Source organism: Carettochelys insculpta, chromosome 3 (genome assembly GCF_033958435.1).
Source record: "Carettochelys insculpta isolate YL-2023 chromosome 3, ASM3395843v1, whole genome shotgun sequence".
NCBI classification, from domain to species: Eukaryota; Metazoa; Chordata; order Testudines; family Carettochelyidae; genus Carettochelys; species Carettochelys insculpta.
In genome coordinates, this window is record NC_134139.1 from 16,120,032 (window position 1) to 16,132,752 (window position 12,721).

General features: G+C 43.6%; 1 protein-coding gene across 1 annotated transcript in view; it reads left to right on the plus strand.

Moving 5' to 3' along the window:
• Window positions 1-12,721, plus strand: part of COMMD1 (copper metabolism domain containing 1) — a 130,594-nt gene that overhangs the window by 28,622 nt on the left and 89,251 nt on the right. Inside the window, exon 2 of the mRNA XM_074989381.1 lies at window positions 7,674-7,955. Coding sequence (XP_074845482.1) covers window positions 7,674-7,955 — 282 coding nt within the window. The remainder of the gene's footprint in view (window positions 1-7,673; window positions 7,956-12,721) is intronic.

Below are 12,721 nucleotides of genomic sequence, written 5' to 3' on the forward strand. Positions count from 1 at the left end.
CCCCTGAATTTCACTAGAATTTCCTGTAATGTTGCTGAAATGAGTGTGTACTATGTGTTATCAGTGAAACCATTTTCACTGGTGTTTTGGAGACCCATTAGTGAAAATCAGTAGCAGCTAGTCAATATCCTAGTACAGTATAAGCACAATATTAAATAACCATCCTAAATCTCAAAACATGAGATAGTCAGGGGAAATACACAGTCAGGGAGGAAGATGATATCTTTAGATTTAAAAATTAAAACCTTCGAACCTAAATTAAGATTAGTTCATAGACATTGCAAAAACAGCATTTTCTCTCTTTATGCCGTCCAGTGGCTTACTGAATGAGCATTGTTAAGACTGGTTGGTGTAAGAGCTGATAGCTGAAAGAATTGTTAATGATGTTGCATGCAGTATGACTGGACTCATGTCTAGAAGCAATTTAAACATTGACTCAGACTTAATGAAGTGATCAAATCTTGAATCACTGTTATTCCTATATGACTAAGTTACAGTGAAAGTGTTTGTGGATGTTCAAAGAATTGATTGCATGAATATCAGGAACAATTAACGTGCCAAAGGAAGCAAAGGCTTGTCAATCACCTTAATGGCTGTGCCAGGTTCTTTGTGATGTCCATTTGTCCTCTTGTCTCAGAACAAAACGTAGTTGTTATGAGAAGGAATATTAAAAAAACAAATGTTGAAACTTTGTATTTCATTAACCTCTTTTGTTGGATACTATTTTTTTGTTACTCAGAGGCTGTGTCTACACTACAAAAATGACTTCAAAGCAACTTCTAAGAAGAGCATCTACACACACCCTACTTCGAAGTTTAACTTCGAAGTAGGGCACTACTCCATTCCCGGGAATGGAGTAAGGACTTGGAAGTTAGGCTCCCTATTTTGAAATTAATTTTGAAATAAGGAAAGATGTGTGTTGACTCTGTGCTGGCTACTTCAGTGTAGTGCCTGACTTGGAAGTTAGTTCCTAGTGTGGATGCACCCAGAGTATTTTAAAGAAATTGTGCCTATTAGTGTATATGTAGTGTGGCAGGGCCAGGGTGGAGGGCCCCTCAGAGGGAGCCCAAACAAACAGAAGGACCTGCAGGACAATCACAGGCAGTTGGGTGGGAAGTGTCTCAGCCCAACTGGGGCCATCTGACTCCATGACTGGGCTAATAAAACCCCTTCACAGTGGGAAGGGCGGGAGAGAGTGAGAGAGGTGAGCAGAGAGACGCAAGGACACCGCAGTAGTGGGAGAGAGCGGGCTTGAGGGGAGCAGAAGAGAGCAACAAGAATGCCAGAGACCACAGAGGGAGAGTGGGGAGCTTCAACCGGTCAAGAGTGCAGACCCGCAACTGCTACAGCCTGGAGAAGGTACCCTCCAGACCACCCCTTGCCCCAGCAAGGGCAACTGGGCCCTTGAGTGGGCCCACTGGACTGGATAGAGGCCAGAGGCACAGGAATAGGACTGACTTTGTCACTGTAGCATTAAAAACAGAAGAACATTGATTTGTTCTTTACACCCCCAAAAAATCAAAATACCTGCTCCATATACAAACTATACAAGTTTTTCGGAATTGGTTTGTTTCCAAATTCAGATGTTTATTCATTTTGAATTATACATAAGTGTTGTATTATAGAATCATAGAACACTAGAACTGGAAGGGATCTCGAGAGGTCATCAAGTCCAGTCCCCTGCCCTTGTGGCAGGACCAAGTACCATCTAGACCATCCCTGACAGACATCTATCTAACCTGCTCTTAAATATCTCCAGTGATGTAGATTCCACAACCTCTCTAGGCAATTTGTTCCAATGTTTAACCACCCTGACGGTTAGCAAGTTTTTCCTGATGTCCAGTGTAAACCTCCCTTGCTGCAGTTGAAGCTCATTGCTTCTTGTCCTATCCTCAGAGGCCAAGAAGAACAACAACAATAATGCATCTGATAAATGCAAAAAATAATTTAAAAAGCCAACAAGTTAATATCTTAGGGTGATTGCAAATTTAATACAGCTGAGATAGGAAAAATAAGGTTCCCAAAGCCATACTAATTGGTTCATATTGCTTATATGTAATTTGATTTCTACCTAGGATATTTGATTTTTTCCCCCCAGTTTCTTACTATCGCATTTTGGTGGTAGAAACTACAGACAGGCTCTGACTGTATGAAAACGTGGGGTTATAAATATAATGGACACTGAGACCTATCTAGCAGTAGGTATACAAACAATAACTGTAACTTGGATAAGCTAACTGTGCACTGTAAGTTGTAGTATTTATCTGTCTTCCTTCTGTGTTAAAACGGTACAATTAGCAATAAGCTTTAGCAAAGATCCAATTATTCTTCGTCTTTAGCTTAAGTAAAGAACTTTGCAAGGGCGTGGACCTGTTTAGCAAATTTCACCTTGTCCTATTTAGGAGCTCTTTGCTATGCCTCTTGATTTGTGGCAGTGTAGCTCGACAGAGTGGCTAGTTTCACTGCCAAGTCTGTGAGGAACAAGAACCCCAACTAAATTCTGTTTTTTTTGTCTTTCAGCATCTCAGTTTGTGATGACTTGAAACTTACCATATTCTGGTATATGTATTAATGCCCAAAAATGCATAGTGGTGGAGTTGAAGCCCCATTGGAAATCAGTCCCTAAAGCTTTAGTTTAGAAGAACTCTCTCTTCAAAACTAAAAAAACAAAAGCCAAAACTTAGTTGAAGCTTCTTCAGGAGCTTTGTTTTACCTGCTGGGGATGCCAGTCTTTCGGTTTCCAGGAACCCGTAGCTGACAAATCATAAAGGACCCATAAATCATATTGCAGGAGATACAAGATTTCCTGGTTTTTTAATTAGATCTTTGTTTTCAGTTATTTATAACTGTGCCAAATACATACCATTTGTATTGAAAATTCCCATTCTAGGTGTCTGTTTTAGTCCTTGTCTTTCTCTCTCCTTTTTTTTTTTCTCTCCTTTTTTCTTCTTTTTTTTGGAGAGGGGGAATTTGGGTAGTGAGAGAAGTTTCATGTAAAACATTTGAGCCATTTCAGAAAACTAGATTGGGCTAAATGTTTTATCCGCATTAAAAAGAATTCTACTTCTTTTGTTGATGCCTAGCTCCCTCCATGACCTGGAGCAAGAACTCAGAATTAGATATCAGCATCTCCTTAATATCAGAGATATTTCTATCTGCATGAAAATCTGCCTAAAATTTTGCCAAGTTATAATCCTTTTAAAAAAATGCCAGTTAACATTTTCTCAAAAGTTTTGTTATGTTAGCAGCTGAATTCTGTGAACAGTTCATTAGCACTGTGCATGTTGAGTAGAACTGGTTTAGTTTTCAGTCCAAACTGGAACAAAATTTGCCAGCCTTAATTTTCAGCAAATACATGCCAGTCAGGACTTTCCCCAACAGTTATGCTTCCTGACTGCTGACACCAGACATAGGAATTAAGAGCAAGGAGAGAGGTGAAATATGGGGGTTAGACAAATCTGCCATGTGCAGGGGTAGGGACAGGAGCTTGGTGGGAGGAGAAATGGCAGAAGAGGCTGGGGTAGGGGTGTGGGGGAAGGGAAGGAGGGTTTAAAGGATACCTACTAAACCATGGTCCCCTACAGCAGTGGTTCCTAACCTTTTCAGTAACACAGCACACTTCAGTGAGACAAGGCACACCCACTTTTTTCAGCTGAATTGATTGCTCATACACATCACATTTACTTTCATTTACCGTTTCTTTCTTGTATGCAACAAACTAAACAAGGATCAGTTGCATTCATGTTTCAAATCCACCACAGAATACAGCAAGCACAGGCACATTTTCAAAATCTGCTCAAAGACATGCGAGGGATGTTGAGTAACTGAGCAGCCACTGAAAGCAGGCTCCCTCCCCTCCAGCCCATTGGAGCCATTTAAACCACATTCCCGCCTTCCCTGCCCCCAACCTTGCCACTGCAGGGAGTTGGGGGCATGCTACCTGCCAGCTTGTTTGAGCCAGGAATTAGTATGTCAACTGCCTCTTGGCACAAATACGGTCCTGTGGGGTTGGCATTTCCCCTCAGGGTAGCTCTGCAAAGAATCACTGGGGGGCAAGGGTGGGGAATTGATGAAAGCTCATGGCATGCTTGAACAGTTCTTATGGCACACTGGTTGAAAACCACTGCCCTAGAGAACCGAGAATGGAACCCGTTATTGCAGAGCATCAACTTTCTTTTGGTGTTTGGCAAAGAGATGAGAAATCATCAGTCTCTCTCCATCCTCTCCTAATAGCAGGTGCACACGCAAGATACCAGCCTTTTACTGCTACCAGTTGCTCTGTTAGTTTGTGGTATCAGTGTGTGCTGGGACCCAGGGATCCTGGACCTACTGCTGACCTGTGTGAAGGTGGTTGTTTGGTTCCACATGTTGGAATTTTTCTCTATAAATTTTTATTTTTTTAGAAAAACCTAGAAAATTACATAAAGAGTGTGTTAAAGTTACAAAGCTAAGCACTCAGAGATGAGGCCCAGCCAGAATGTAGGCTGCCAGTGCAACTTTTGGCCCACTTTTGCATATGCACAAGGTACAGTCTTTAATTACATAATTACATAGTGGTTTTTCCACAAGACTCCTGCTTTGTACTATATGTTACTGCATCTGGGGAGGAATAGAACAGGAGCCAATTTTATGTGTAGTGGAACTGAACTGAACTTTTATCGCAAGTTGGTCTTGCTCTTTATTTGTGTTATAAACAAGTTTACTTAGTTTTTTTCCCCCAAGCCTTCTCCATTCTTTGCTCCCCTCTTCTACTTCAGGGCTTCCTCAAAGCCCTACCACACTCCACATCTTCCTGCCTCTGCACCACCTCTTCCCCTCCAGTTCTTCTGCCTTTCCTGAGCACACCCTGTCCCTGCTTCACCCCATCTGTTCCAGCTTGTCCTGCACACTGCAGAACAGCTAGTGCGTAGCAGATGGAAGGCGCTGGGAGGCATGGTCAGGGAGTTTGACAAAGCTGTTGATGGGTGTGAGGTGTGGAGGGTGAGGGGGAAGCTGACTGCCTACATGGACTAAGCATCCAATAATTTTTTTTCAGTGGGTTCCGTAGACCAGGAACACCCGCAGAGACATCATCTGTGATTTTGTCAGACAGGTGCCTTTTTAAATTTCTTTTCGTGAAAGCTTCAGACAAAAATGTTTTATAATCTAGCAGGGAAAACAGAACCTGTTTATGGAATACAGCTTGTTTTTGTTCTGAAAAATGCACAGGCAATGTAAAAACAAAAAAGCAGTCAAGTAGCACTTTAAAGACTAACAAAATAATTTATTAGGTGAGCTTTCGTGGGACGGACCCACTTCTTCAGACCATAGCCATGCGAAGTGGGTCTGTCCCACGAAAGCTCACCTAATAAATTATTTTGTTAGTCTTTAAGGTGCTACTTGACTGCTTTTTTTGTTTTGATAGTATGTAGACTAGCATGGCTTTCTCTCTGTTACTATTCAACAGGCAATGTAGCGTGTGGTGTGTATGTATACTTAGATGTAAGCGTATATGGCTATTGGCTGTATGTGTTATGAGTTGCAGGCATCCTGCTGTAATTCTCCATAACCTTTTATAGTGCAAGTGTCTTGTTGTATTGGACTGTACGTATACCTTCCATTTACTTTGTCACCCAGTCTAATTTAAAATTAATCTTGATTTAGAATATCACATACAATTACACAAAGCCAGTCTGTAATAAAATAACGAACCTTGCCTGAGCAGCACCAAACTAGCCATACTGGGTCAGAACAACATTCCATCTAACCTAGTATTGTGTCTTCTGACCATGGCCAGTGCCACATGCTTCAGAAGGAATAAACAGAACAAGGCAGCTATCAAGTGATCCATCATTTCTCATCTGGTTCCAGCACCTGCCTCTGTCAGTTTGTGAAGTGTCCATACCTGCACAGTGTCAGTATCTGAGTCAGAATTCGAATTTGGGAACAACATAGTTACACCTTTCTTCTCTGCATTGTCTCCCCCCCCCTCCCCGAACCCCAGTAGGACCACTGGTTCAGTTTTGGGCTAGTGCAGTTTTTCAAAGGAACAGACAAATTATCTCATTTTGATAGATGCTGAGACCCCTCAACTTCCACTGAGTCCAGTGGGATCAGTGCTGTTTAGCACCTTTCAGGCTTGTGCCCCCAGAGTATGGAGTGATGCACTGAGAATAAAATGGCCTTGAAATTAAACCTATCATTAGAGTTCAAAAATCTGAGGATTTTTAGTTTTGTCTCCATAAAGATAATACTTAGTTCTCACGAGTCCTGAGGACTGGAGTAAGATGATCTCTCAAGACCCTGGTGTGGCTGGAATAGTCCCTTTTTGAGTCCTTTCCTGACTGTCCTGATATTTTGGCAAAAATGGGGATTTGTCCCTTTTCCTCTTGACAACTTATTCAGTTGGCAAAAGCAAACAGGACAGGTGCCCATTTTATCGATGCTAGCTCCAGCCTTTCTGAAATACTGTCACCCTACTTTCCAGTCCTGTGATACAGTGGTTGATTGTAGGATATTTAAAGAGAGATTGAAGACAGGTATCATTTATATATATACTTCTCACTGAAAGCAAAATGAAAGGTGACTTGTTTAAATTGCAGCAAAGAAAACACATGTTAAATATGAGGAGAAAGCACTATGGTAGTCTGAACAGGCATCTTAGCATGTGAGCCTCAGGTGGTACGTGACCAGGATTCATCACCAAATTTGATCCACTAGTTGGGTCACTTAGCTTCCCCGGCTTCTACCCCCTACTGATGAAGTGTGAGCATGAATGCTGAACCCTGGCAACCCCCATCCCCCAGTCAGAAAAGTTAGGTGATGAAAAACCTGAGGCTGTAGAATTGCCATCAGTGGACATAAAGTCAGACTTAAAACATGTCTGAGATGGTTTTTGATGAATTATTTCTGTCTCACTGTAGCGAGAAGGACTAAATAACTATACAGCACACAGTATGTGAAACAATCCACTGGAACTTCAGAACAAGACTCAGTTAAGTTTAAAAATAGATGTGTAATTTTTAACCTCTAAACACTACGTGGAATTAAGGTGGAAACATTTTGGTGTTATAAAGAACACATGGTACAGCTTGCCTTGTCTTTTACTGGGTACATTGAAGACTTGCATTATTTACAGCACAAACAGAGCAGGTTCTGAAATGGTGGCAGCAGACTTAACCTCCACAAAGAAATCCTGTAGTGCTAATGCAGAAGTTATTAGTTTTTACTGGTTTCTTGTCCTGTGTTGTGGAGATTGAGCTTCTTTGAGAGCATTGTGGTCTTAATATGAGCATCATAGTGAATTAGGGTGTGCCTCTATCTCTCTGTCTTGAAAACACTGCATGCAACTCCCTCCTGCTTAGCAGAAAATCTCCATCCATTATCCCTAACTCTCCCCGACAAAGTTACTATTTCTGTGCAAGGTACATTGTTCTTCGCCAGTGTTCCATGTGGGACTAAGCTGCTGCAGATGTTGCAGTGTGAGAGTTTAGGGATAATGAATCAGCAGAAGGTTGAATAGAACTGTCTTTTGAATGGCTTTTGCAGGTTTTCTAGAGTAGTCCTCCACATTTTTGTACAAAATGACTTAAAAGTCGAAAATTAAATGGATGTGCTCATCCTCTTCTCGAGTATTGTTTTAAGATTGTCAAAAGATACATTAAACAAGCTTTTCTTTCTTTCTTTTTTTCCAGTCTATAGCTTCAGCAGATATGGATCTGAACCAGCTGGAGGCCTTTCTTACTGCCCAAACCAAGAAACAAGGAGGTATCACAGCAGATCAGGCTGCAGTCATTGCAAAATTTTGGAAAAACCACAGAATGAAAATTCGAGAGAGCCTGATAAATCAGAGTAGATGGGACAACACCTTGAAAAACATGAACTGGAGAGTGGATTTGAAATCACAGTCAAGACATATTGATCAGATCAACACCCCTGTTGCAATCATTGAAATGGAGTTGGGGAAGAACGGGCAGGTGAGCTATCTCTTCATTCTGTAAAACTTAAAATATCTGATCTTAGGATACTCGTATACTAAAATACTGGTAGGGAAGCTCTAGCCTATGGGACAGATCCTGCCTCCTGGTTAATTTGATCCACCCTACATTGCACAGACTTGCCGCAGGCCAGAAACCTTGAGTATCTCCCTCTTACCCTACCCGCATGGGGCTAGGACTGCAACTGCTGGCTCTCCTAGGTGCGGGCGGGAAACTGGGTTGACTCCCGTGATCCCTAGTTGCAGGGATGCTGACAGTCGATGAGGGTGGGAACAGTGTAGATTAAGGCCATGTGCATTGTCCTGCCTCCTGCCCCTTTTCCCATTGGCCAGGAACCACAGCCATTGGGAGCTGCAGGGGTAGGGCAGTGCATGAGGGAAGGATACAGCTTCCAGAAGGAGTGTGAGGTGAGATCCTACCTTAGCCCAGCTGCACTGGGAGCTGGCTGAGGTAAACAGCACCAGGTGGAACTTCCACCCTGGCCACCTCACACCTGAATCCCCAGCCCTGGCCTTGGTTCCCTCTAAGCTGCATGACTGCATAGCCATGCAGCTGCCTAGTAAGCCTTTCACAGGGGCTCCAGACTGGAGAGAATCACCTGTTCCCTGGCCGCAGCCACTCTCTGGCAGCAGGGCCATAATAAGGAAGAGGCTTTAGGGGCCAATGGCAAGGGTACCATTTCGGGGGGCAGCAGCCATGCGTACCAGGATGCTGCTTGTCTTCTTCCTGTTCCCCTGACTGCCAGGGAACAAAGGGAAAATACGCAGATCACATGCAGTGTCCCTCTGCCCTGCCCCTCACCGGTCAGGAAGGAGAGGAATGCGCACACGCTGTGTGCATTCCCCTCACCCCCGATAGCTGGGGGAACATGGAGAAGAAGAAGCAGTGTTCCGGCATGCATGGCAGCTGCCACCCTGCCCGTCCCACTCTCCTGAAATGTTTCCCTTGGCTAATGGGAGCTGCGCGGGGCAGCATGAAGGCATCTGTGCCCCTCTCCAACAAATGGGAGCTCTTCCAGGTAAGTGCCCCACACCCGAGGCCCAAGCCCCTTCCACCACCATGGAGCCCTCCTAGGGTGGGAGGGATATCTCTCTGGTTTGAGCATAGGCCTGCTAAACCCAGGGTTGTGAGTTCAATCCTTGTGGAGGCAATTTAGAGATCTGGGGCAAATAGATTTATAAAAAAAAAAAAAAAATCTGTCAGGAATGATGATAGGTCCTGCTGTGAGAGCAGGGGACTGGGCTCGATCACCTCTGTAGATCCCCTCCAGTTCTATGACATAGGTATATCTCTGTATATTACTATTACCCCATACTCCACCTTGAGCCTCCTGTGGCTCCCTAAATCCTAGCCAGACCCTGCACCCCCACCTCATGCCCTGACCTTGTCCTCACACTCCAAACCCCTTTGCCTCACCCTGGAGACCCCCCAGTACCCCAAACCTCTCATTTCTGCATCCATCCCAGAGCTCACACCCCCAGTCAGGACCCTTATTATCCCCAACCCTGAGCCCCCTTCCACACTCTGAACCCTCAGCCCCACCCTTGCCCCTAGTGTCATACCTTATCTTTGTATTGGTACACATAACAAAAGTCATTCTGCACATGGATGAAAAAAATTAGAGGTATCACTGCTGCTAATCTCTCTCTCCCATAGCCTCCATCCCCACCCCAAAACCCTGTCCAAGGTCAGAACTCCCTCCCATTCCCCACACTCCCTGCATGCCCAAGGTCAGAAACTCTTTCCACAACCCAGCCATGAGCCCACTCCTGTACTCCAAATTCCTTAGCCCCAGTCCCAAGCCCCCTCCTTCACCCTGAACCCTTTATTTCTGGCCCCACCCTGGAGCATAGGGGAAGATGCAAGTCTCTGCACTCATGCGTGGGATTGTGGGTGACCCAGGACTGTTTTTTTGGTTGTGCATCTATGACTCCCATTACAAAAAGCCTGCCCACCCCTATGGCATTTTACCTGTTGATTTAATGCACTGCATCCAGCATCAACACAGCCCCTCCCCAATTTGAAGTGGTGGACATCTGTGCATTTCTAAAGTGACTATCACTATAATGTGTAAGAGCTCTGAAATTTTCTTCTCAAGCTGTCTTTTTTCCCCAGTGTCTTAAGCTCAGAAATGAGTGCATCCCATTGATAGCAAATGAAAAAACTTGACCATTAGAAAGAGTGTGTCTGTCTCATAAAGGAATTATCTATGTATGGGTGTATATATATAAAAACTGTATGTACATAACTATTATATATGAATTACTTACCTCAAGTGGATTCCTTCAGTAACAAACTAATTTATAAGTACTTTTGTAGTCTGTCATACTTGAAAGGGAGACAGGCAAAGGAAACGTGATGCAGAAGGAAAAGCATAACAGCTGTTTCTGAGAAATTTGATTTTTTTTTAAATCACAGGAAAAAGATTCCATTTCTCTGAACAGTATTTATTTCATAAAATTTTATTACTCTGAATTGTTTTAGCAAGACCGTTTCATATTTCAAATGTGCTAAAGACAGAGGATTATGGAAATATATTTCTAGCTAGTAGTTTTTCTAAACTACTATCCAGCAAATTCTCATTTACTTTATTAAGACCAAAATCCACCATACTCAGTGAGATAAGGGACTATTCAGTCTGAATAGGTTGGCTTAAATTATGACACAAAATACAAAGTGTACAGTGTTTGTTTTATATTATGAACTAGAGATTTAGCTGGCTTTGCTTGGGTCCTTGTTGGACGCTCAGGGGAAGTTGGAGAGGCTGGTTTCAGGAATCAGGACCGTGGGATGGGAGATCTGAGAGGGTCACTGTGAGCACCCTTGGTACTGAGGGTGGCTCCCTGGGGTTCCCAGGCTCATGCTGACCAGCTAGTGGCTCTCTTCCTGGGAGGCCAAGGATGTGCTGCCCAGCCCTGGCCAGTGGCTCCTACCAGGGTCTGGGACTTGGCTGCCCGGCCACGGCCCATGGCTCTTCTGGGAGAGACAGGGCTTTCCTGCCTGGTCCCTGCCTGTAGCTCCTCCTGGAGGGGTGGAGCTTCACTGCCCAGCCCCAGCCCATAGCTCCTCAGTTTTGGGTAGGGACGCACTGCCAGACCCCATTGGTGCTCCTGGGTGGCTGCCACCCATCCCTGCCTTCCAGCACTGAAGCTGAGAGCTGGGGTGGGGGGTTGGTGGAGGGAGGTTTGGGATATATGGACTACTTACCTATGGCTGGTGGCCGGCAATATGGAAAGCCCCGGCCCCAGGTGGCCTCTCTCTTCCTGGTGCAGCCACTTCCTTGTGGTCACTCTGCAGTATAATTGACCCCCATGATTACTGCCCCAAGTGGTTATTGCAGAGCCTAACTGTCCCAGCTCTCAGACCCCTCTCCTTCTGTGTTACAGAAAACAGTCCCATTCCAGGCACTTCATGTTTTCCTGGCACAACCAAACCATAAGCTTACTTTAAGTTAGGATAAGAGGAAGGTGCCTACCAAATTTGGTGATCCTAGCTCTTATTGTTTAGGAGGCATTCTTAAACAAATGGACTTAAAGACAAACAGATGGACAAACACACGAACTCTATATATGTTATTACAAATACTTGTGCTATAAAAAAAGGTAAAGAAAATAGTATTTTTAAATTCAGCTCATACAAATCCATTCAGTACTACTACTTGTTCAGCTAGTTACTAAGGATATGTCTCTAGTTACCGGGGGTCGATGCGCTACGATTGATCTTCCAGGGATCGATTTTGCCACATCTGAAGATGAGGCACAATCAATCTCTCTGGGCTCAGCCATTGACCCTGGTACTCCAAGCTGATGCACAGAGCAAGGGATGTCCATGCAAGCCTAGAGAGGCCCAATCTACACCAGGGAAGAAAGTCGATCCTGGTACGTTGATTCTAGCTACGTAAATGGCATGGTTAGAATTGTGCGTCTGGGCTCGACTTTGATCCCTAGTATAGACCAGGCCTAAGACAAGTTTGTTTAGAAATAGAATCATAGAAGTGGAAGGGACCTTGAGAAGCCATCAAGTCCAGTCCCCTGCACTCCCAGCAGGATCTAGCAGCATCTACAACACCCCGACAGGTATTTATCTAACTTGCCCTATGTACTTGAAACCTGTTACCATGAAATTCACGTGAGGCCCTAAGAAGGATCAAAATCGCAAAAGCTGATTTACAAGGCTACTGCTCTAACCACTGAGCTATTTCTCCTCCCTGATATTTATGGGAGATAATTCTGCCTGCTTCTTACATACGGTGTCACCTGAAAGTGAGAACAGGCATTCCCACGGCACTACTGTAGCGGGTGTTGTCAGGTATTTACTTGCCATATAGGCTAAACATGTGTGTGCCCCTTGTTGCTTCAGTTTGTAGGCTCGAAAATTTTACATTGCTTTGATTTTGAGTGCAGTTATTTAAAATAATAATTCTACATTTGTAAGATTGCAATGTAGTCCTTGTAAGACATCAAGTGAAAAATTCTGTTTCTTTTCTTTTGTCTTTTTTACAGTGCAGATTGGAACCAATATATTTGAAAATGTAGGACTACATCCAAAATATTTATACTAAATTTAGATTGGTATTCTTTTATTATTTACCAGTTATATTAGTGGAGATTAATCGGAATTTTATTGTATCTATCATTTGACATCAGTAGAGAAAATATATTGGAGTCAAGCTGTGAATGAGTAAGCAACCATACATTGCCTAATTAGGTTTTTCATCAACTGTTAACATTTGAGTTAAACTTCGT